Source organism: Agelaius tricolor, unplaced genomic scaffold (assembly GCF_023055355.1).
Source record: "Agelaius tricolor isolate 1412-34295 unplaced genomic scaffold, bAgeTri1.0.p SCAF_1, whole genome shotgun sequence".
Lineage (NCBI taxonomy): Eukaryota > Metazoa > Chordata > Aves > Passeriformes > Icteridae > Agelaius > Agelaius tricolor.
Window position 1 is genome coordinate 54,354,129 of NW_027269261.1, and position 24,661 is coordinate 54,378,789.

Consider the following 24,661-nt stretch of genomic DNA (forward strand, 5'->3'; position numbering starts at 1 on the left):
TGGAAGTCCTTTCCAAAAACCTATCCGATGTCTTTGTGCAACAGACTCCAAATATTTTTCTGAACCACAGGGAAAGGCTCGTGTAAATGCAAAGAATGACACAATAGGAAAATTAGTGGACGCCTTCGCTGTTTCTCATTAGCTATTTTATTTTTTTAAAGAAGACACAGTTTCTAATGACCTTCCCACCCAAAGGGTAAGAGCTGTGTCACTTGTGAGTTATTTGTATACTCCTGCTAATTGTATCATTACACTCCTCCAACTGTTATGAATATTCATTTTCTCTCACTTCTCTCTCTGTGCACTTATTAACTGTATAACACAAATACTCGAGAGATTTTGTGTGTGTGTGTATATGTATGTGTATGCGTGATATTATTTATGTAAATCTATAGCTGACCTGTGCACACAAAACATTATTCACCAGTGGTACCACAGCCCTTAGAAACAAGGTTTTAAAGGTCTGAACTGCAACAGAAATTGCAATGGTTCCAAATAACCAAATTTTACCTCAAACAAAACCAGTTCCTTTTACAACAATTTTGTTCGCAAGGATACAAACTCACCGAGCATTTCTTATCATTATTGTTACTATTATTTACTGAACACTAAACCGTGTTTTGTCTTATATATTTAAATTATGAAAGTAAGCTGCCTAAAAGACCGCGTCTTGTCGTGTTTGCTTCTATCTGCTGCTACAGTTTTAAAGCACATTTCCCTTTATTTCACTTTTCCACAAGCCATAAAAAAACTCATTTCTAATTCATCCGTTCGTTCAGCTTAACCTCTCTTCTCAGCAATTAAAGTACTCTGCGCATCCCTCATCTATCACACAGCCAGCTAAATAATGCATTGCGTCCTCCGCTCATCTTTTATCATCCCAAATGACAGGTATTAGCATATCTCCCCAGTCAATTACAGTGCAGCGGAATAATCACAGCATAATTGGGCGAAAGCCACTCTAATCACCAACCCTGCAAACTCGCAGAATAAAAACTGAGTGGCAGTTCAGACAGGCCTTGCTCTTGTCCATGACTCCAGCCAACAGGCTTGGCAGGTCTCCATTTCCTTCTGCCTTTCCAAACTTGTTCTTTGGGGCTAAACTTCTCAGCACATACACACGCAACCCGTTTGGGTTTTCTTAAAGGAAGACCGGCGCATTGATAAATATTACCCAAAGACTATTTGCTAACAAATGCCAGCCTGGAATACAGCACAGCTGTTTTCTGCCCTTCAGATCATCCAGTGGGGCTCTGCTTTACAGACTAGCTTTGACAGATGGGTTTGTTGCTCGAGGTACAAAGTTTTACATTTCATGTTAGAGCAAGCAGAATTTCTTTTCCTTTAAGTATAAAGGATTTATGAGATCTAACACAGTTAGGTACTGCTTTAGATGGTGCTGCTTACTGCAGACATTAGCCTTCTGGTTTTCAACACTAGTGAGATGCCCACAAAGCATAATTTTTATTTGTTGTCTATTTAATACATCTAGATTAAAATCCTACATATCCATTTGAACATAAAACAAGTGTTTCACTAGCTAAACAAAGAGACAAAAGTAAATTAACATCACATTGCCATCTCCTGTGTTCAATCTGAGCAAATCAGAGTACCAACAGAAATTCCCCATGGCTAATGGGCTCCTGTGCAGCCTCCCCAAAGCTCTCAAACTGATGGTGCAGGACTAATCTCAGGTGAGCTACTTGCTCTGAGACTTCCCCATTCTGGGATTCAGAGCCATGTTCTGATGGAGGAGCTACCTGTGGATGGTGGTGGGACCATCCCAGGCCTGGGGGTGCTCCTGGGATCTGCTTACCCTACAGGGCAGGAGTGCATCAGCTCAACAGTCTGAGATCTTCTCAACAGCCAGAAGTTGAGGGCATGAATAGTGCCCTGGGAAATCAGGATATGAATTGAATTCAAAAGAAGATTTTCCACAGTGTTATGTCAGCACAGTTGAAATTTTCAAACGTATTACAAACATGGAAAGTCTTCTGAAATCTAACAGCCAAGTTATCTTCTTTGAAATTCTAAGTGAGATGTACTAAATTTGTGCTGTTGTCATCACTGGTAGCAGACTCAGGTTGAGCATATTTTCTCATTCAGCCCCAAAGAGAGAAGAGAAGAGAAGAGAAGAGAAGAGAAGAGAAGAGAAGAGAAGAGAAGAGAAGAGAAGAGAAGAGAAGAGAAGAGAAGAGAAGAGAAGAGAAGAGAAGAGAAGAGAAGAGAAGAGAAGAGAAGAGAAGAGAAGAGAAGAGAAGAGAAGAGAAGAGAAGAGAAGAGAAGAGAAGAATATGCTACTGAGGCAAAAGAACAGTTAGACAAATAACCAGACCATTAGCATAGTGCATTCCTGCTGTTTTGTTAGCTCTGTGCATAACTACAAATTTTACCCAGTATAAGGTTAAATAGCACATAATGACAAAAACCCAAGATTTTCTGGAAGTAAAGTTTAGGCAAGCTAAACCTATTTTGGTCTAAAGGGAGAGGGTTGCTTTTACTTCCTGGTACTAATTACTTGAGAGCTTACACATTGTTTCAGCCAGAATGCATCATAATTTTAAAATAGCAATTTAATGTTTCATCTTCTTCCTAATCTTTTTGCTCCCCAATTTTCTCTAAACCACTTTCAAATTTCTATCCCAGCATAATTTCTCTTTCATTGGCAGATTTAATACCAGACACATTTAATCAGTGGTGATCTTCCCATCCTTGCTTTCCAAAATGGAACTGAACAAGATAGGGAGGGTTTTCCTTATTTATTAAATTCATTTTGTGTAACTTCTCATGATATAGTTCTGCGTACCAGCACTGTCCCATAGTGCAGCTATAGGAACAATTTGGTATTAAATCCCTTTCACAAAGCTGGGCAGGGAAGAATAACAGCTTGTGCATTGGACAAAGAGAAACACCTTCCCTACCCCCATGTCTTCCAAAGGATCTGTGCTAATGATTTCCCACACACAAGCTGCTGCAGCTACAGCACAAGTGAGAAGGGCAAAGCAAGGCTTGAGACTGTTTCACATTGGAAATACTGGTGGAGGACCTGTGCTTCTGTCCCCCGAACAGACCTGAGTGTTTACAAAGATGTAACTATTCCGCTTCCTGTGCTGCTTCTTTCCTATGTGCCACCACAGGGCCAAAGTCTGCTTCTTCTCCTAAGAGCCACACAACAAAAGACCTACCACCTGTACCCTTCCACCACCTTTCATCTTAACTCATTTCACATTTGAACCTTTGCTTAAAAGAAACAATGGCATAGAGTAGTTATACAAATAAAATTTTCACTGTTTTAAAATTCCAGTGCTACGCTGTTTCATGGCCTTCCAAGCTGCTTACTTCATACAAATAGATGGAGGACGCTTTCCAAATTCCAGCTTATTACCTTTTATAATGTTAGGTACTGTGTCACTCTTAACAGATTCACTGAAAACAATGTGACGTGGGGCAAAGCCAATCGATAACAAAAAAAAAAATTGGCTTTAAATCATGGCTTTCAACTGATAGAAAGACTTGAAAAAATTTTTAATTTCCCTCCTGCAATTGCTGATTTCACTCCTGTTCTGTACAAAACCCAGCAAAGTAAATGAAGGCCAGTCAGCCAGGTCATAACAGGTTACATTGAAAAAACCACTAAGTTAAATGCTGCTACAGGAACCCTTATAAAGCCCTACAGACACTGCTTTTCTTTCTGCACTGCATTTACTGCTCATAAGAAGCATTCAAGAGCTCTGAGGTTTCTTCATTCCTGCAATCTAAAGGCATAGAGCATGTCCCTGAGCAAGACTCACAAACACTGTCCTTTCACATCGCCCTGTGCTAAGAAATGCATCTGTTCTGCTTTTCTTCTTCCTTTTTATCTTTCTTTTTTCCCTGAACAGCAGCATCCAGCTTTATGAAATTAACGACTTCTCAATGAAGAGACAGGCTAAGACCAACTCCAATTTTGCAGAGGTACACAAGTCTCCTTAATTTCTCAATGGATACATCTGGTAAAGCCAAAAGCTGAAGGATTTGGCAGCCTGTAATACAAAGCCTGCCCAGGAACTGGTGACGTATTTTGAAGTGCAAACAGTCTTGTTAACAACTTGTTTCACTTCCAGGGGCAGAAGTTTCTACAGCCCTATTTCAAAAGACCTTGCTGGGGCAGGTTAGAATTGTAGAATGGTTTGGGTTGGAAGGGACCTTAGAGTTCCAGCCCCCATGCCATGGACAGGGACACCTTCCACTAGACCAGGCTACTCAAAGCCCCATCCAACCTGGCTTTGAACATTCCAGAGGTGCAGCATTCACAGCTTCTCTGGGCAACCTCTTCCAGTGCCTCAACCCCATCACAGTGAAAAATTTCTTCCTAGCATCAAATCTAAATTAAGTCTTTTTCAGTTTGAAGCCATTTGCCCTTGTCCTGTAACTACAGTTCCTGACAAACCTTTAGAGTTGAACGATGAAGGTTAGGGCTCTTCTATCTGTCTACCTCTCTGCTTTGCTGCTTTTACAGAAAAATCGTAAGAGAATGTAAACTTGCACCCACATACTGAAACTCAAACCAAGTCCCATGGTTTAAACTACAACTGTCTGGACTACTGCAAAATACCTACATGGTTATGATGTTTGTAACTTCTGGTAAGTAGCTAGGAGTAGTTAACACCTTCTGCAGCATCATCTGTCAAAGAACCTCCTGATAGACACCTAATCTAAAGAATGCAGAGATTATTCTTAAAATCACACAACTCAAATTCCACAACTTCCTGCTTTATAGGATTTATACCAGGATAGCTCTCAGCTGTTACAAGGAAACAAATAAAAAGCACACTCATCACACAGAAACATCAAAACCTTGGCCTAAGTGTTGGATTTTGCCTGCTTGATGGTACACCCAGACACATACTGGAGTTCATATTTTTGAGAAAAGGACAATTTATCTAAGAACAACATCCAAAATCATGTGCTAATAAATAATTTCTCAGGAAATATGAAAGACTTTGAAACAGCTTTTAAGAAAAGGTTCCAGAATTTCAGATGGAAGGAGAACATGCTATAAAAACTCCTCCACCAACAACCTGGAACAAAATAAAAGCTTAAAAAACCCCTTTTAAATCTACATTACTTGGAACTGAAATTCAGGAACATTATTTCCTTTCATTAATAATCAAGATTCTGCAATCAACAAACAGATCAAATTCTACCAAGAGTTCCAACAGATGTAGTATTTTAATGCCTGCAAGTGCATGCAAATTTCTACCCAGCAAGGGAGTTTCTGTGTTCATGTTTACAAAGTGCAGATGTGACATGCTGCAGCTGCCTTGCACATTATGAGACACAATTTTCATCGTCCTGGACAATGCCAGTCTGCAAAACTGTAAAGACAGAAAAACATAAACTATACAACAAGGTAGCCAGCAAAACAGCAGAGGAGGAGGGGGCAGGGGAAGCATGGGTTTAACACCAACCTCAGCTCTACGGTGATGATGGAGAATTCTGTAAATTAGTCTTTGCTTCTCTGAACATTAGTCTGCTCACGGTGGACACTATCATGGTGTCTGAATGCAAAAGAACAGTCAGCAGAAAAAGCATGCAAGATAAATCCAAGAACTGATGGGAAGATGTATTCTCTGGAGTAATTCTCTGGTTAGTAGGGAACCATAAGCTACCACTCTTTAAACTGACACCTAAGGACTGTTGAAACCATATAGATTTGCGAAGTTTAGTCACACAGGAACTCTCTCCTGGATGTAAACTCTTTATGTTCTCATTAAGGACAGTCCTAGAGAAACAGGCAGAAACACAGTCCCTTCCTTCACAATTGCATTGGTTTATGTTTCAAAAATTAGGCAGCAGTATCCCTTTGTCACTAAACTTTCATCAACAGTTGCAGTACTATAATTTATTTGAAAGTCAGGTTCAGGTTTGTTTTGTGGATCTTGAAGGATGTTAAAACACTGACATTTTTATTAAAATACTTTTATTCCAATAGATCTCACAGTCCTAACACTTATTTATCTTTTTCAAGAATGCTCTAATACTGTAATAATTATGACCTATGTTCAATTGACTTGATGACTAATGAGCCTTCTGTAACCCAAGTAAAAATCCCATAAGCTTTGATAAATTGCACAGATGTAATGTCGTAGCAACACTCAGTCACTACTTTTCCAGAGTGAAACAGGAGTATGAAGATAAAGCTGAGAGGATAATTGCCTTCCCTAGAATGTTGTTTTCCCATTTCCCTCTTTTTTTCCTGGGGAGTGGGAGCATAGTGAGGAAAAGATGCATTATGTCCCAGACACAAAATCCTTAAATCTGAAATTTAGGAACCTCTTTTAATGTAAAATACTTCCTACACTACCTGGATTCTACCACTAACAGGAATGATGCCTCATTTTTTCCATGGATCTTTCAGCATAACCACACCTATGCCATAGGGATACAAGTGTCTCCAAAGGAACAGCATTTTCCATTCAAGAGAAAATACAGTTGAGTTCTTATTACAGAGTATAATACTCTGCATTTTAGTTACTGCTTGGAGGATTGTAAGAAAAACATACATAGTCTCAAAAATGGGATTAGAGCTCCCTTATCGCAAAAATTAAGTCAAAATATATGGGAAGCAATCAGCTCCATGCATAGCTGTTCTCATTCCCTTGCTCTGTGTGCATGAATGAAAGCAGGCACATGTGCTTATTACATTTCTTAGTGTATGTACAATATCAAGGAAATGATATAATCTTTGGTTATCTAGGACTTTCAAATCCACATTATTAAATAACTTACATCATCCTAAAGACAGGTTAGTAAAATGTCATGGTTTTCTTCTATAAATAATGTTAAAGAAATGAGATAAATTAATAAAGTAACTGCATTCAGCAAATGGTTGCAAAAAGTGCTTTCTCTAAATTAATTATTAAAACTGCTTATGACTCTCTCCCTGAAAAATATTCCAAAACCTGGATAATGTCCAAATAGTATTTTGGAATTAGACATCTGCTCATCACATCATCTATCTTATAATTTCCTCACAGACTGGTTCCAGGTACTAAAAAGCCTTTTTAAGTCTGGAATGACAAGATCCAACTACAGAATGAAAATGCTAACATATATGCACTATAAAACAACTTGTTTTAAAATATTGCTTCCTTTCTGATTTGCAAGATCATAAGTATGTAAGAATAGAAACCATTTGCAATCTCTTTACAAATAATTCCTTCGTATCAATTTACCACAGAAATGTACAGATGAATTATTATAAAGCATTCTGAAATCCAGAAATACTATACTGCAATTTTGAATAATTCAATGTGCAACTAACTTTCAAAATTCACTTAAAAAAACTGTCTTTCCATTGTTACACAATGACTTGAAAAAGGGAATGTTTCCCCTTTGCTCAGCTATGGCAGATGCCACCTCTGGGACGGAGGAGCCGAGCACCAGACGTTTGCGCAGCCCTTTTGAAAATGAAGACTGGCACCCGCAGCACTCCTCCTAAATTTATTATGCTCTTTCTTATAGCTCAGCAGTGACACATAAGCAACAAGCAGAGCTGAGAACAATCTACAGTGACAATCTCAGGCTTATTTTATTTTCACCAAAGAGTTAACTGTTACTGCTATCCATGCTGCTAGAGTATGCACAAAATGGACCCAAGGTATAGAAAATCTTTGATTTTATTACTTCCAATTGAGCACGTACAGCTCTACAGATACGCAGTCAGAACTTCATACGTACATAAGCCCTTTGCAAGATGTTCTCAACAAGCACACAAAAATTCAGAGTGTATGCATTCAGGAATCTCAAAATTGACAGAAACTGAACCTAGCTTTTCCACTTACACCTCCTAGCACAAACTTTGCTGTGCAGCAGGGAGCCATAACTTTGAAATAATAACAGATAACATTGCATGTGAGCATTATTTCCTGTTATTTGGGGCCTCTTGCCTAATTTTTTTTAAATACTAAAATGACAAGGGGGCAAAACCAATTACAGAAACAAGGCAACCTGCTCTTAAACTGATTACCCTAGATGTCAAAATGGTTATATTCACTTTTACTGAACATCTTTCCAGCAAAGCAAATCCGTTCTCTTCTAGACCAAGTGTCATATACAAGTGTACATATGCAAATATGTACACTTCAATCTACCGATGGGTGTTTGATCAATTTACATAATCGAGTAGCTCACTCAGACTCTCTGTGCTTTGAGGTTACATGTCCCAGAATGTACTGAGCTTGTTGGCATTTCGGAAATTAAATTTAGAAAAACATATTACTTCACAGTTCTTTCCCCTAAGTTACTAAAATATTTAAGTGTAAGATATTCTACATCTAGATAAGGGGATAAATCAAAGATCAAGACAATGAACTTCCAATCAACACCGGCCCTTTTCTGCACCTTTCATCTCTTTATCAAAACACAGAGAGATGAGCCTTGAGGGAAGTAAGCCCTGGAGTGAGACATTCCAGGCTTGCTGAAGTATGCAAGGAGACCACAGTGCAATGGTTGCATGCATTTGAGTGTAGCAAAAACCATCTTTCACTTTTAAATTAGAACATGCTGAACTCAAATAACTTTGCAGAGCAAAATTGGAAGTGCAAGACTAAAATAAGAAGAGACAATTCTACCGGAAAAGGATCTGGAAATTTATCCAGCCCTGACAGGCCTTATTTTTTCCCCCCAACACCTTAAAGATGTGCCAGTAGCAAAGTGAGAAGGCAGATTCTTCTCTGCTGAAGCACAGCAATCATCTGGGCCTCACTGGAAGTTCATTTCAGATTTTGTACACCAGGGCACCTAGCTCTGGGTAGACTTTAGGCTCCACACAACTCTGCGTTTTGGGAAGACCTCTAATTGAGGGCTCTTGAGATATTTATGGTTAAACAGGAGCATCCAGCCCAGGGTGGCACTGGCCCCCCCAGGTCTGTGGCAGCCACCCACAGAGCACAGGGTGTGATAGGCCAGGCCAGCTCCCCCAGGAGCGAGGTTCCTGCTGCAGTCTAGCACAGCACCATTTGCACAGTGGTGATGTAAAGGTAAGGCACTGATGTCCTGGCCAATACCATGAAGCAACAGGCATTCTCAGTAGGGCTGGTTTTTAAGCGTGTGCACATTTGGGATTTGAAACGTATATCTCATCAGATTTAGCAGAAGGATGCCAGAACTTGATAAAAGGGGGTATGTATGGAATGCAATCTCTAAATTACACTGTCATAGTTTAGATATAATTACTTTAACTCACTGTAAAATATTATAAACTCCAAACCTTAGTGAGCAATGCTCTTTGGCAAAATGTATATTCACAGTAAAGATCAACAAGAAGAAACTGCAGCAATAGATGCAGCAGGAAAAAAAAGAACTAGGTGCTGTCATATAAGGTGTTGTTTTTAATTACTTTTAATTATTTCAGAAGATAATCCAGTATTTTAGAAATTACTGCAAAAAAGACATTATGATCTGCCCCACACTGCTCTCCTTCTGGGCCATGGAGTACCAACTTGATTCTCTGCACAGTCCTATCCAAGATTATTTTTAGCCCAACTCTCACTTGCTGTGAGAAAAAGGTGTCTGAAACAAATCTTGAGAGCCCACTAGTTCAAATAATGCTGACTCCCTGGTAAAGCCAATGGAAGAGTGGTGGACTAAGTAATTTACAAACCAAATAGTTCTGCACATCCCTACCAGCAGCTGGGCCTGTGCCACAATATGTGTGTGTGTGTGTGTATGTGTGTGTGTGTGTACACACAAATGCCTGATGATAATGTGATCCACACAATTCTCTGTTTGTGTATTTTGACTTTAAACTTGTGACTTCCATTTTGGCACCAACATGAAATGCACAAAACGATGGCCCAGAAAGAGCTGGAGTACCTGGGGTTGGTACTGGTTTGCTGCAGGGAGGAGTGCTGCAGTCACACCGAGCTTCTCCCAGCTGTGGAAGGCCCCAGCAGCACCTGACTGACAGCAGGGAAGGAGAGCAATTGGAGGCGAGCAGAAAATCCTGAGAAACTTTTTGCAGACATCAGGAAGACTTAGTGGCCAGGTATGATATGAACCAACTTAAGAAAAAATTACAAGATCAGCAATTATCTCTTTTGAAGCCATGCAAAAATCCTGCCAAAAAAAGAGGAAGAAGCCTATGTAACTAAACACAGATACATAAGAAATAAAATTTTATATGTATATTTAAATACACAGCTTTGTCTATATAAATTTTATATTTCCACATGCATGTATAAAAAACAGTTTTGAGTATTTTAATAGAAGCAAGTGCAAATTGATTTAAATTAATCTCTGAACACAGTGGAGAGCCAGCAGAGTAATTAACTATGTTATTTATTAATTACTATAACCATACCAACTGTCCTTTCTCTTCATCTCTCCAATGAAAACAACCCACTGCTAATCCACTACAGCTGCAGAAACTTCTATGAAATGTTAGTTAAGGTAATAAAATAGCTCCAGTTTTAGGTACGGAGGATCCATTACTGCCCTTGAATCATTTATGTCAGATTATAATCTTCAGTGAAGAATTTAATGTTATTTCAACAATCCAATACCTCACTGGCACATGCTAGCACACAAAACCATTTTTTAAAAATTACACAGCAATACAATCTGAATAGGAAATCGATCACTGAACAAGCTAAATCTGCATGAAGAAGAAAGACTGGAAATGTGGGATAGAGGTGGGAGGGGAGAATGCAGTGAGCAGTATCAGAAAAATGAACATATAAACAGGAAAGGAGGAAGGATCATAGAAGTGCACCTTAGTTGAAAAGATTTTTCCAATATCTGCTGGCACTTTCTTTTTATCTACCGCTAGTTCCCTCTATTGCAGTCAATAACCTGAATGGGCATAAAATAGATTTTTCTCGTGGTTTGGATCAACACAGGATATAAACCACAACTGAAACACATTTCCACGTGCTAAACTCAGCAATAATTATTGTAATCCAATTGCCTATATATAGCATACTTTGACAATTGAGGTGGTAGGCACGGGGAATACAGAGCAAGAAGGAAGATAGGAACACATTGGTTCAGATTACTGCTTTCCAAATCTACTTTTGTTTTGATGGTGTATTGTTAAATCCTTTTTGTGCTTCATAGGAAGCTACACATTTTGAAGACAGTTCGTCATAACAACTACTTTATTTTGGTTTTGGTTTAAAACGCCTATGATTTGCACACCCTGACACCTGCTGATTTCATGCCCTGCCTTTTCCCATCAAAGCCTCTTCTTGGCTCTCCACACGAGGAAATCTCATTTATCAAAATTCTGTTAGCGTAAGGGGAAGGGCTATGCTGAGCTGAGCCGTAGCCTTCATTAAACATGCAGAACATAAACTGCTGACACTAAGCACAGTCAACTTGCAGCATGGCAGAGGAGGGGGGAAGAAAAAAGGGAAAAAAAAGAGTAATGAGACTGAAGGAATGATGTGATGGTGAAATAGGAATAAAAGTCACAGTTTTGCAAAGCATTTAAGTCATACTGGAGTCAGTGAGATTTAATCACAGACCTGAAGTTAAGCATGTGCTTAACTTTGCCAAACAGAAATAGATCACTAAATTATGAATGGAACAATCTATTTCTGTTCCCAGGAACACAGACACTTTGTTCCCCAGACCAGTCCCTCAGGGAATGAAAAAGGTGATGGGGAAAAATGATAACCTAACTGGAGAAAACAATCCCTTCTTCAACTAAAAATACTGGTCTGGATAAAGGAACTGTATTTATATTTAACATAACAGGATTTAAAAGATTGGTATCCATCATTTAGGTTCCAGGACACAGAAAAGAGCAAATGCCATTAAGGTCATTAATTTCAACACAGTACCAAAGGCTGGGGCTCTGAATAAAAGAAAAATTTGTAAATTTGGAAGAAGCAAGCATGTGAACAGGAATGCATTAAAAATCAGAATTAGGGCTGAGGGCGAACAAAGTGGCTTTTTGAATTTTCACTTCACTTACTGTTCTTCATATTTTTCCTCCCTTTAATTCTCAAAGATAGCTGTGTAATGCTGCCTACAATAGAAACTTGAATTTAATAGGCACGAAGCAGAAGGTGTGTAGCATTTTCCTCTGATCACAAGGAACAAGCACTTAGCTGTAAGAGATCCACAATGAGTCACTGCAGGGTGGAATCAAATGCATCACAGGTACATGCCAGCCTTTTTTATTATTATTCTACCAACTGAAAATGCATTATAACATACAGCCCTAGGAAAAAAAAATCAATTTCAAACCACCTACTCCTATAAAAATATATAATTTACCAATCATATATGCCTGCATTTACACAGTTCAAGGAGAGCTAAGGCAGATGCAAGGCAGGAGGATGGGGCAGGAGATAGGTGGAGAGGGATGTCAATATTTCTTCTGTAAGCTTTTTTGGTATTTATAAGTAAGATAATAATTCCAAGTTCAAATTGTCTCAGTACCAAAATGAATAACTTACCATCAAGTTTCAAACAGCAGCTAAAATTTATTTTAGTATTTCAGATATTATCTGAAAAATAATATCATATTAACATTTTCTGATACTTTCACATCTCTTAAAACACTTCTTCAAAGTTAATCTGGAAGTAAAGTACCATAAAATTAATGGCTGGATTTTGCCACCCTTTTCCACTCTTTGGAATATCATTGTATTCCAAAGAGAAAAAATTTGGCTCTGATCAACTAACTCCTAGCATAGTATCAACTTTTCTTCCCTCTTCCAGGGTTCTGTGTATATGCAGCTTTAACAGGAGAGCAGAAAGCAGACACACTTGTGGAAATGAGACATGCACCTTGACCATTCCTCAAAAGTGATTTCTGTAGGTTTTTTTGAAAATAAATGTATACATTTAACATAAATCAATAGCTGCTTTTATGTTGAAAAATTGTTGTTTTTCTTGACGTCACCTATGAAATAGAACAGGACAGTCCAATTGTTCTATCTTTTCTTTCAACTTGTAAACAATGTGGTATTATCACCAGCTTTTTTAGCTTTTATTCTGGTCAACAAGGCGCTGCAGCCTGCCATATAAAGCTGCACACCACATGGCACCATTCAACAGTATATCTAGGTCAGCTTGCATTTTTAATGTGCTCCATTAGCTTTCCCTTGCTCACTGTATCAAGTTTGAACTTCTCCTTCTCACTTTTCAAACCTCTCTATAACTAAGCCAGACAACACACCGGATCCTAAGAGTATTGTAATCACCTTCAACATTTGCTCCACCAAAGACTGAAGTTCTAATCCTATTTCCTTAATTCCATGCTGTTTCCAAACCCAGCATCCCCCAATTTCTCCTTCAAGATCCTTTTCCACAGTACTGCTGGTAAAAAAAAAAAAAAAAAAAAACCAACAAAAAAAAAAACAAACAAGAAAAAAAACAAAAAAAAAAAAAAAAAAACCCAAAAACCCACCAAACCAAACAAACAAAAAAAAGAAAATAAAAGAGGCTACCTAAATAAAAATAAAAAACCCCAATGCTTTACCCAACGTAATTCCTTCCCTCAGTGGTACTTGGGGAATCTGAACAATTTTGACCTTGGCAGCATTCTGCACACACCATGGCTAAACAAACCTACAAGTTAATAAGCATATAAACAGCCTACATACCTACAGTACTGTAAAACTTTTGCAGAATCATATATGCTATAATGGTATTTAGTTACTTCAATGCAACAAAAACCAGTTCCACATGATTCACTTCATTACTTTCCTTCATAAACAGCAGTTAACTCATTTCTTAAAATACATTTATTAATTTTTAAATTAGCTTGTATTCTAACTGCTCTTCCCACAGATGATTTTAAGGTATACATCCCTCCATCGGGGCACAGCCCTTGCCCAGGTAATGAAGTGGTAAAACCACCCTAGATATAGATTACATGTACAAGGCACTCAGTCCATCAGCTCTGACACAAGGAATAGCACCGTGAGGAAGTTTCACAGGAGAGTCAGGGAGATTCAAACAGATCTTGATAAGTGGGGGGTGGAACTGGATGATGGAATGAAAACAGACAGCCACGTTAAACTGAGCGGTACAAATAATGCTTATTTTGCTTCAGATTAAAATGGTAAGGCAAGTTTTAGTAAAGAGACTGTAAATTCATCTGCTGTCTATTTCATGTAGTAGCAAGAATTTAGTAGTGAAATCCTAAAACACACAAAATGATTGTTACACTGGAAATCTGTCACAATAGTTCACATGTGTATAGTACAAAACAATGTAAAGCATTGCAACAATATGAATATCGTGCCAAAATTATCTGTAATCTTGATCCTCCTATATAAAAAATATGAAAACACTGTATAATTAACTGTTCAAGAAAATCAAAGGAATGACCTAGAAAAACAAGATTTCCCAGTGTCATCCTAATCTAATAAAATTATCTGTCAATATCCCAATTCACTAGGAAACTCCTTCTCACAAGAAGAAATTCTTAAAAAGCAAACTCAAATAATTGAATCTTCAGAGTTAAAAAATTATGTGTTCTGTAAAAGAAATACATGTTCAGTAAAAAGCCCCAGATTCTGCATTATTGTCATTGCTTTTTCCTCTTGGAATCTGCAACACATCAACAGCACTTTTCCCAGCAAAGCACAGCTCTGAACGATGATACACACCTGTCCTTGTCTCCGGGAAAAAAACAGGGGAAATGAAAACCTAAATCACATCTGTCTACCCAATAACTTTCTCATGCTCCTCTCTGCAACTCCCATTCCTCAAACCTAGCATTAGTTTTAACAGGCCAATTCTGAAATTAGGGGAAGCAGCCACGTAGCAGAAATCTGAATCTTTTTCTATATCTGTATTTCATGCTGCTAAAAAAGTATGCTATAAAAAAAAAAAAGGCAAACACATTAACAGTAGCTTTATTAAAAAATAAATACTTGTGGGGTTTTTGTTGTTTTAAGTCCCAATCTGAATGGGAGCATGCTTTCTGTAGCAAGGTGGTGTTGGTTGCTGGAGGGCACGGTTCTGGTCCCACCAGTTGTACAATCAGGTAGAATTTACAGAAGAAAAAGAAATCTGGTCTAACTTGCTCACCCCATCAAGGAGAAACAGCAAACTATTTGCAAATATTCTGAACTGCTCTCTTCCCACCCCTAAACAAAGAGACCACCTGCCTCAACATTTATTTAAAATGTGCAGGTATTTACAAGCAAACTTTGTATTCTGATTGTTAGATGACTTGGTAAATCTGATACTCCCTCCAAGTTCAAATCAGCAGCGTAAACCAAAGGGGCCACACGGAACTGTAAAGGACCCGCCTGATCCGGCAAGCATCACCCCCGTTTACATGTCAACAGGAGGCAGCTGAGCGAGGGAGGATGCTGAGCAGCACACCCAGCCAGACAGCTCAGGCACACCAGACTCAGGCTGCCTGAGTGCACCCACCAGTTAAAATTTAATGAGTAACAGAAGGAAGACTGAGCAAATAAATTCTTTTTCTCTGGTAGAAACTGAAGTCGCTGTGATGTAGTGACTGGTGTTAAATGGTGGGTTCAAACCTTTGAGGAGATGCATATTCCCACCATGAAAGCAGTACCAAATTTTGCCTTCTTGTGACATTTTTATGAAGTCTGGAAAGGGAAAAACCATACTACAGACTGCCTCTTCATAAAAGCAGCAAGGGGAAATATGGATTGCTGCTGCTGCTGGTACCACCACAAAAGCTGGATGGTTCAGTGTTGCAGCAGTTCATTTTAGTATAGTGGCAATCTAAATGGGCATAGGACCACCCAAAGAGGGATACTTATCAATCAGAAAAGCAAACTTAGTTGCCAAGCCTTTACAGTGAGGGTCATGAAGCATTAGAACAAACTGTGAAGCATTGCCCAGACTGTGGGTACCCCATTCCTGGAGGTGTTCAAGGCCAGCTTGGATGGAGCTCTGAGCAACCTCATGTAATTGAAAGGTATTCTGTCCATGACAGGAGGGTTGAAACTAGATGATCTTTAAAGTTCCTTCCAACCCAAACCATTCCATGATTCTTACTTACTTGAGTAAATACCTAACAGTTGCTTTGAATTGCATACACATCTTCTGAAACCTCCACACTGGTACTCTCAGAAAGGCAATGGGAGCTTTAAATTCATATTAAAATCCAAAATGTGGCCACATCCACACCTTGATAACCTAAGCTGCGCAGTACTGGAGAGGAAGGCTGTTAATCACATTTATGTATGTCCAAAATAAAGATGATGTAGGAAGAAAGACAGCAGTTTACATTTTCTTAGCATTAATCCCACTGGTTGCAGGGCACGGGGCCAACCACAGGCCAACGATGTTCAAGGGTGCTGAGGAAGGCACGTTTACCATCTGTGCTCACTCCAGCTTGCCACAGAGTACTTGGGAGCTTTGTAAAATAAATGTTACCACATACCCATGTAAACTGCCTAAGCCTAACCCTGAGGCCATCAGTATTTATTCTGCAAGCACCATGAGATGCTTCATGCTGAAAAGGAACATTAAACATGTATTTATGGCTAGCTTGGATCACTGGCAGAAAAAAGGAAATATCCAAGAAAGTCTGACATGCTGTACACACACAGGGACATTGCCACAGGAGACAGGCCCTCCCAAATGCCTCACCTTGCCTTGTCTTTTCAGAGACCAGAGTAGTGTGGGCATGGGGCACAAGGAGAAGAGAACCAACTCTTATTATGTTATTTATCCAGATAAGCTGGACTTTCTGACAAGTGGGTCTTCTCAGCTAACATAGCTTTTTTCCTCCTATTCTGTGTATCATTTTGTCTTTTCTTCTTCATGCAGGATTGCTATGGAATTGTCCAGACCCACCTCCACAGTACAAGGAGGCATCACAATCTCCAGGAAGCCTGCACTTTTTTCCATCCTCCCAGGGAGCTTTAAAATCTTCTCCATATGGGAAGTGGGACAAAGCTCCACAAGTGGGTGTTGTTTGGAATCACCCTCCATACTCAAGGTGGTTGGATACACTCCTCTACTGCCTGCAACTCTCCGGACAAAGCTGGACCACAATTAGGACTGTATGATGGATGGAAAGGAACTTATGGCCATAAATCTCTTGGTCTATCTCTTAATTAGTATAAAACTAACTGGGGAAAAAACCCCACAAACCACAGAGGTATTTATTGAGACTAAACTTACTAGACATTAAGAACTATTGGTTAAGGAGATGAAATTTGAAAAACATGATCACAGTTTCTTGGTTTTATGTTTTTTTTGACTGTCACAAATAGCATAGCAGTGATACGTACAGGTTGTTCAGAAAGAAACCCGTTGGTGTTGCCGCTACTTAGTTATAAGTACTTTAAAACACTTTGATACATCTGTAAGGGGTCCCTAAAAATACAAAAAGAGCACCTTGTTCCCTGCTATAATGCCATTCTCTACTCTTTGAAAACATCCAGTATGGAGGGCACTCAGGAGACTTCAGCAACCCCAAAACACAACTTTAACAGTGAGTCAAAGAAAAGAGGTTGGAAAATCCTTTTAGTCATCTGAACACCTCAGGTGAAACAAGTCCACAAAGAAATGAAAAACAGAACTGGGGAGACATGCAATCCTAACTCTCCTATGAGTAGCAAAACAGAATTTACTGGAGGTTAATATGAGGATCTATTTTTTCTAAGCTAAAACAAACCCGAAAACTTATTTACAACTCCCAGGTTCCTAGCTAAGTCAACAGCACAAAGACAGATGTAAATGAGGACTCATTTCTCTATATTTTCCCATATACTAAGCACACACAGACAATCCAAGTGTCAACACATCAAGACAGAGATAATTCTGACCCTTGAAAATATTCTCTTCTGAAGAGGATTAATTGGCTTTAAAACAATTTAATTTGGCTTTGAAGATGCAACTGTTATTAGCAACCACCAGATGGCAGGAGCAAAGGCTGCTTACAGTTTTCAACAAAAGAAAGCTGTCTTAAGTAAGGCAAGCATTAGAGGAGAACAATTTTTTATGTCTACTTTTTCTTCTCTTTCAATTGGTTATTTTCTTTTTCTTCCCAAGAAGTATTATTTTATTGCAATCAAACTAATACATTAGAAAAAACAAAAAAGAAAAACGTCTCTTGTGAACATGTCTCTCAATTTTATCTCCTGCCATCTCCATCTCATAGCTCAAGGGTTCTGTTACAGATATTGCAAGAACAACAGTTTCTTTCTAGGTTTGCACAGTCATAACTCACAGTCAGCCACCAAATGTATTCCCTTTGATGTCCTACGCTTCAAACCAGGAAGCTGACACATAGCTACACTGTGTAGCTCAATTTACCCTCGGGATTTGAACTTCTGCTATCTGGGATATGAAAATAAGTAGACTACAGAAGATGCACCAAGATGTGCTGATTGTTGCAATAATGCAGCATCTACAAGGTGGAGGAAAGCAAAACCCCTCCCCTGAAAGTATGAACCTCCCCAGTCTGCCCAACACTCCCCCACCAAAGCAACCCAAAAGACACCTTAATAAACTCGAGTAAAAGTAGTATGTTTTGGAGGAAAAGTATTTTAGTCCTGAGCATACTGGATTCTTAAAACATGTATCCTGTATCAGAGAAAGAACACTTTAAAAATGCAATCCAGCAGCACATACTTTAAAAGACTTAGGAATAGACTCTCTAAACAACTTACAGAGTTACTAAATTATGGAGACAAGGTCATCACTTTATGTTGTGTCATAAAACAAAAAATACGGCTAGTTCCACGAACAATGCTGGAAGCTCCACCATACAGACATATCCACATCAGAAATACCACCCTTGCTGTATTTCTTTGATAGAGCTGTCTCTCCATTATGCTGATTTCTCGATCAAAGAGAAAGCTTTACTCCTGTATTTGTCTTCCGCAAAGGAAACATAAAATCGCTCCTACAGTGAACACATCCATCGGGAATTAGATTCTTTTTCCTCAACCCCAGCAGCACACAGTCCCAGAAAAGAACAGGTGAAGCTCTCTCCTGCTTCAAACCAGTGTGAGATGTAGTTGTGTGGTTAATTCTGCCTCTGTACATAAGCAAACATGCCACTTGCAAAATATGAAAGGCTTTCTTCCCTGCCCCATTTTTAAATGACACCTGCAAATCACTAATCCAGTTGCGATTTATTTCCATATGTCAAATTACAATCTTAACTTGTGCAAAGCAACATAATAGTAATGATTAAGCCAATTACATCACAGCACAGCTTAAAACGACACACAATGGAAGGATTAAAGCTCGCTAGCAAATAAGAAAGTCCTGTTCTTGGTGGAGCTCCCCCACTGTGGGAACAGAAGTGTCTCTTTTCCTGTTGCACAAACTTGTGAGCCTTCTGACATGTAGCTGCTGGACTGCCATTAACAAACTTATTTATATTAATGCAGCACTAAGCTGGGATCACTGCACCTCGGCATTAGCTGCGGAGGGCGGGCTCTGTGGCCAGCGCTGCCAACACGGCTGATGGCGCTCCACAGCTCCACAGACAGGATGGGACACGTGCACCAGGTGATCTCACCAGGCTTAACTGAATGAAGCCTCCCTAACCTACAGTATTTGGGTCAGGCGGATGCTGACAGTAAAAGCTTTAGGGAAAGGGAGGGAGAGCAAACCGAGCGCAGGTATTTAAAAAGTCAGGCATCCTGTTCTCGAGAGAGGGCCAGACACCCTTTGCAGCCCGCATGAAGCGTGTGCTACGCCATTTGACACCATAATTCCAACTGATGCCAATATGCAGCTCCAACAACAATAAAATGTGAGTTAAATCTTTACATAATAACCAACCTTTCACACTAAGATTTTCAATTCTACCTCAGGGATAAAAAGGTTCTAATGGAAATTGAGCATCTGAATCTCTTAGGAGGATTTAAAAAACTCCCACACTACTATTTTTATTTGTTCATTGCCTTGGTCTTTAAATGAGCATTATTCAAAATGGTTAAACATTTTACCTTTTACTTCTGCCCTGGGCACCTTTTTTTTTTTTCTCTCTTTCTTTTTCACATCTTTGTATTCCTCCTATTTTCTCTGCCATCTGCAAACACTGGTCCCATCTGCTAAAATTTAACTTCCTACTCAGCTAAAATAAACACAAAATAAATTGGTACTGTTAGTATTTTACAAATCATCATTAGGCTTTAGTAAGATTAATGGGACTCAAACAGTTTCCAACTTGGAAATACATTCCTGTGTGTTGACTGCAGACTTGGGCAGATACCACTCCATCTATAGAGTAAGAGTGAGCTCTTACTCTACCCTTACTTTCTTGGCAATTATGGTTTTGAAGGACTTATTATATATGTAAGTTTATTCTCATCAGAATTTGAACAAACCAGGCCTAACTGTTAAGCCTGTCCCAGATCACCTATCAGCTGCTCATGATTTGCTACGTGGTCATTCCCCCTACATCTCTACATGCATAACCACACATATATCACAACCCTTCTAAATATTGAAACAAAAGAACCAGTCAAAAGCTGGAAGGTTTTTTTTCTTTAAAAACAAACATGCATTCAAGCACACACACAAATAAATGTGTAAACTGAACTGAACACCATGTGTACCATCTTTGAAAGAGCTGTTACAGCACACCAACAGCTTCCTCCTCCTGGTAAAATTAGTTGCACAGACAGCTGAATGGGTTTACTTCCTTCTAGTCAACCAAAAGAAAGCTTTGGACAGCAATGCAATCAAATCTGTACTTATTTGACATACTTATAATTATCAAACAACAACTTTTTTTTTTAAAACTGATTAAAAATGTGCTTAGATTTTTATGGCCTTTTAAACAGTACTGGTCTCACATATGCACAAAATGAAAACAAGAAGTTCATAATAAATGTAATTTTTACTCTAATAAATGCCTTATGTCCTACATCTTTTGGGGAAGACTGTTTACTTATTAATAAGTTGAGGAGGAGGAAACATTTTTAAGGACTGCTGTTAATGGTTCGCAATTTGCACCTGTTCCATGCTCAAGGAGTAAAGACAGGATTTGGTACTTCAAGGTGCCTTTTCCCTGGGTATTTTGAAAGTTTGACACGATTTCTTTTGTTTTCATTTTATTTTCTAAAATAAGAATTATTTTGTCTAAATCAATATGCATAACTTGTATCAAAAGCATTCTGTAGCTGATTTCTACAAACACTTACGAGGATGATGATCATCATCCAAGACTCAGCCATTCAAGGGGCCAGATCTACATCAGCCAGGTCTTCACTTTGCCAATGATAACTACAGCGAAGCTGAACAATGTTCTGATGTCTCATTCAGCACCTTTTCCTGAGAAACAGTCCCATTTGCTGCCAGTATGCATATTTACCATGAGACTGAGATCATGGAGATTTTAAGAATAACAAATGACATTGTACATTCTTTTAGTAGTCTACAAATATCCTTTTTTAAAAGACACTATTCTTGTATGTATCTACAGGCAACACAGCCTGTCAACAGCTTAAAACTAAGTGGCATCTAAGGATAGGTGGAATGGATGCAGTCAAAAGAAGAGTCATCCCCTGCAGCAAACTGTGCTTCTGCTCCTGCATACAGAGGGGCCCTACAGTGTTTCAAGCTGAGACATATTCTACACCCAAACCCAAAAAAGATAGCTCCCCTCAACAGTCTACAATAGCCCTGGAGGAAAATTCAGGCTAAAAGCAGGTACCAAGGAAATCACTGCATGGTGCAAAGTTTTAACCTTACATCCTTCTCAACTGTTAGGTGGCCAACCGAGTTATCATATCAACTTACTTCTTAATTTATAAAATTACCTATTTTTCATTTAAAAAATTTTGCTTATACACATTCCCTACTGGCACACAAACTCATCTGTTAATGTAACGGAGACACTGGCATTTATTTGTCATTGAGACAGACAGTAAGGAAAGCATGTCAAGGGAGAGAAGGGAAGAAAGTGCTTTTGCAGCATCTCTAAATAGACAGCAAAAATAAATTCTGGGATTAACAAGTTTTGGATGATAATTTAGCTTTCTTTTTGATTGATAAAAAGTACATGACATTCCTAGGCATAGTTAGTTCACTATATAACATAAAGCTACTATTATAAGAGAGTTGGTGATGGTTCTGAAGACCAATCTTAGGAAAAAAGATGCTGCGCAGTCTGGACATTGATGGTCAGAGCTAGCAACAAACTGAATTCAGTTCTGCAAAACAGAAGCTTAGCAACAGAAAACTCTTAAAACTTTTTGTAATAAAAAGGAGTTTCAAAGGATGTCCATCAGGATGACAAGACATAAAAACACCTTGTAAATCTAGCCATGAAAAAAACTCAAAAGCCTCCTCCACAGTGCTTTTTTTTAGCTCTGAGAGTGACTGGCAAAAATAATCATCAGTAATATTTCTTTTTACCCACCTAGTCTGAAGGATTATGGAGATGAGCTCACAAGAGCTGACCCTCCAGGTTTATTAAATATTCAATGAATATTCTGTATGCTTGCTGGGTATTAAATAAAAATCAGAAAATACTGCAGACTACCATATATTATATACTTCAAATAATACCAGAGTAGCTCTGTTTGTTTTCTAATAATTTATTGAAATCACTTTATCACATATCAACATAAAAATGTACAATATAGACACAATGTAAATTCTGGCATCATGAATATTTATGTACTTTTAAAGCTTTTTTTTCCCTGCTGGTTAATTTTGCTTATTGTATTCCAATAAAACCTGGAGAACTTATTCAATATTTTCTTGCTTTTCCTTTTTACCTTAATAGTAACAGCACTGCTATTTTTCCACCTGCAGTAGCATCACAGCATATGGGCCTTCAGCCGCAGGAAACTCTTAACTGTCATGATTTAGCCTACTGCTCCTACAATCTCCATTTTCCCTTCCCCATCCACTCTTCCTGGCTAAATGGTTATAGCCTACACACAATCTGCCCTGATTAAAATAATCTGCTATTAGTGCTCAGTTAAAACAGTGGTCATCACCACAATGCTCACTGGCCAAAGAAACTTGAGCACTAGGTAGGACACAGCCCATCCATGTAGCTGGGTGGGTCTGAAGTCGTCTCTCCAACACACACGGCCCGCCACACGTTGATCTACAATTGAACACAGGGTGATGCAGCTGTTCAATGCACTACTTCCTACTCAAAATGCTCTGTGAAAAAGGGCCTGAACAAAGTGGCTTACTCAGCAGACTGCCAAGCAGACAACAAGTACAATTTCTGAGTTGCAAATCTATGGAACAAGAATAAACTCAGCGTTTGGGCAAGTCCAATCTTAAAGACTACTGCTAAGCCGACCTTACATGGGTCCACGTGGGTTTCTGCAAGTAAAACTTGCTCACAGGTTTTATACCAAGAAAAGGATTAAGACAGCTTGTGTGCCATTCTCAAATTATCACACACAAGGGAAAGTTTCTGAATTGATGGATGTAAGTCACAGGACCCTCAATTCTCAGGTTGAAAATTGTCATTTTCTATGTCATCACATCCAACAATTCATATTGCTGGGTCCTATATAACAAAACTGCACCAAACTACACACCTTGTGTCCAAATGTAGCATCCTCGGAGGCCAAGACTTCAACCTGAAATTATAAGGAGAAAGATAATTTCAAATTTAGCCACCACCAAGAACCTCTCTCTCCTGAGCACAGTTCAGGCAAAGAATTGATCTGTAAATGAAGGTGTCAGTCTGGATCAACCCTAGGAAACCTGCACATGATAGGATGTGCAAAACTAACAGCTGACAATAGAAATCCTGGAGTGAAGAAACTTAGAGAGCATCCCTCACGACACGAACAAGGTTTCTCCACCTGAATGACATAAAGAATAATTGCCAGTGTCCCAGAATTTACTGTACTACAGCTGGAACATTTTTCTCCATACAGAATTTTGACTACGCCAAAAAGCTGCCTGAGCACAACCAGAATGATCTGCAATGGTAAGTCCCTGCAAAAAAAAAAAAAAAAAAAAAAGCTGGAAACCCCTGACCTCTTTCCCTCCTGTTACCCTCTCAGCAGGCTGGGTACTTCTGTACCAGCACAAGTGGAACAGCAACAAGGAGAAACTCTGCAGCCAAGGTCTTGGCTGCGGGCTCCTGTCCTGTCTTGCAAGAGACAACTGTTTGAAAACTAGAATTTGGGGAACACAAGCTCCCCAGGCAAAGGCTGAGACCAACTGGCTGAGAGATACAGTGAGTGTTTGAAAGTCTGAGAAAAACAAGCTGTCAGGTCATTGAGTGGTGCCCCAGATGAAAGCCCTTGCTTTGGCCATACACTGGTTGCCACACTGGTGGCAAAGCCCTTGCTGGTTGCCACAAACTGCCCAGCTCTAGAGTTGATACACGTTACACTGCAACAACAGGAACAGCCGTAGGAAAGCAAGCACACTGATTTTTCATTAGACTCCTTAAAAATGCTTCACACTTCGGCACCTTTCACCTGAGAATCTCGGTCTTTTATGAATTCTAATTAATTAAGCTTCCCAATACACCAGTGAAGTCGGAAATGTCATCATCCCAATATAGAGAGAGAAGAGTGAGGCAGAAAGAGATTGAATAGTTTTTTAGTAGTTATGTGCCAAGCCAGGGACACACTCATGGAAAGAATCCCAGATCTCTCCTCTCAGGCTCACAGTTTAACAACTAGGAAATTCTCTGTTTCTCTGATTTACATCGTATTTAGAATGCCTACTGCTGCATTATAATTTATACAACTAGTATAACTAATGC

General features: G+C 39.0%; 1 protein-coding gene across 4 annotated transcripts in view; it reads right to left on the minus strand.

Annotated features, from left to right (window-relative positions):
* The window catches only part of ARID1B (AT-rich interaction domain 1B), a 324,781-nt gene that overhangs the window by 120,462 nt on the left and 179,658 nt on the right, over window positions 1-24,661 (minus strand). For 2 of the 4 annotated variants that reach the window (XM_071434924.1, XM_071434914.1), the window contains exon 5: window positions 23,475-23,516. The exons of the other annotated variants lie outside the window; for them this stretch is intronic. In XM_071434924.1, coding sequence (XP_071291025.1) covers window positions 23,475-23,516 — 42 coding nt within the window. The remainder of the gene's footprint in view (window positions 1-23,474; window positions 23,517-24,661) is intronic. 4 annotated transcript variants of the gene reach the window in all.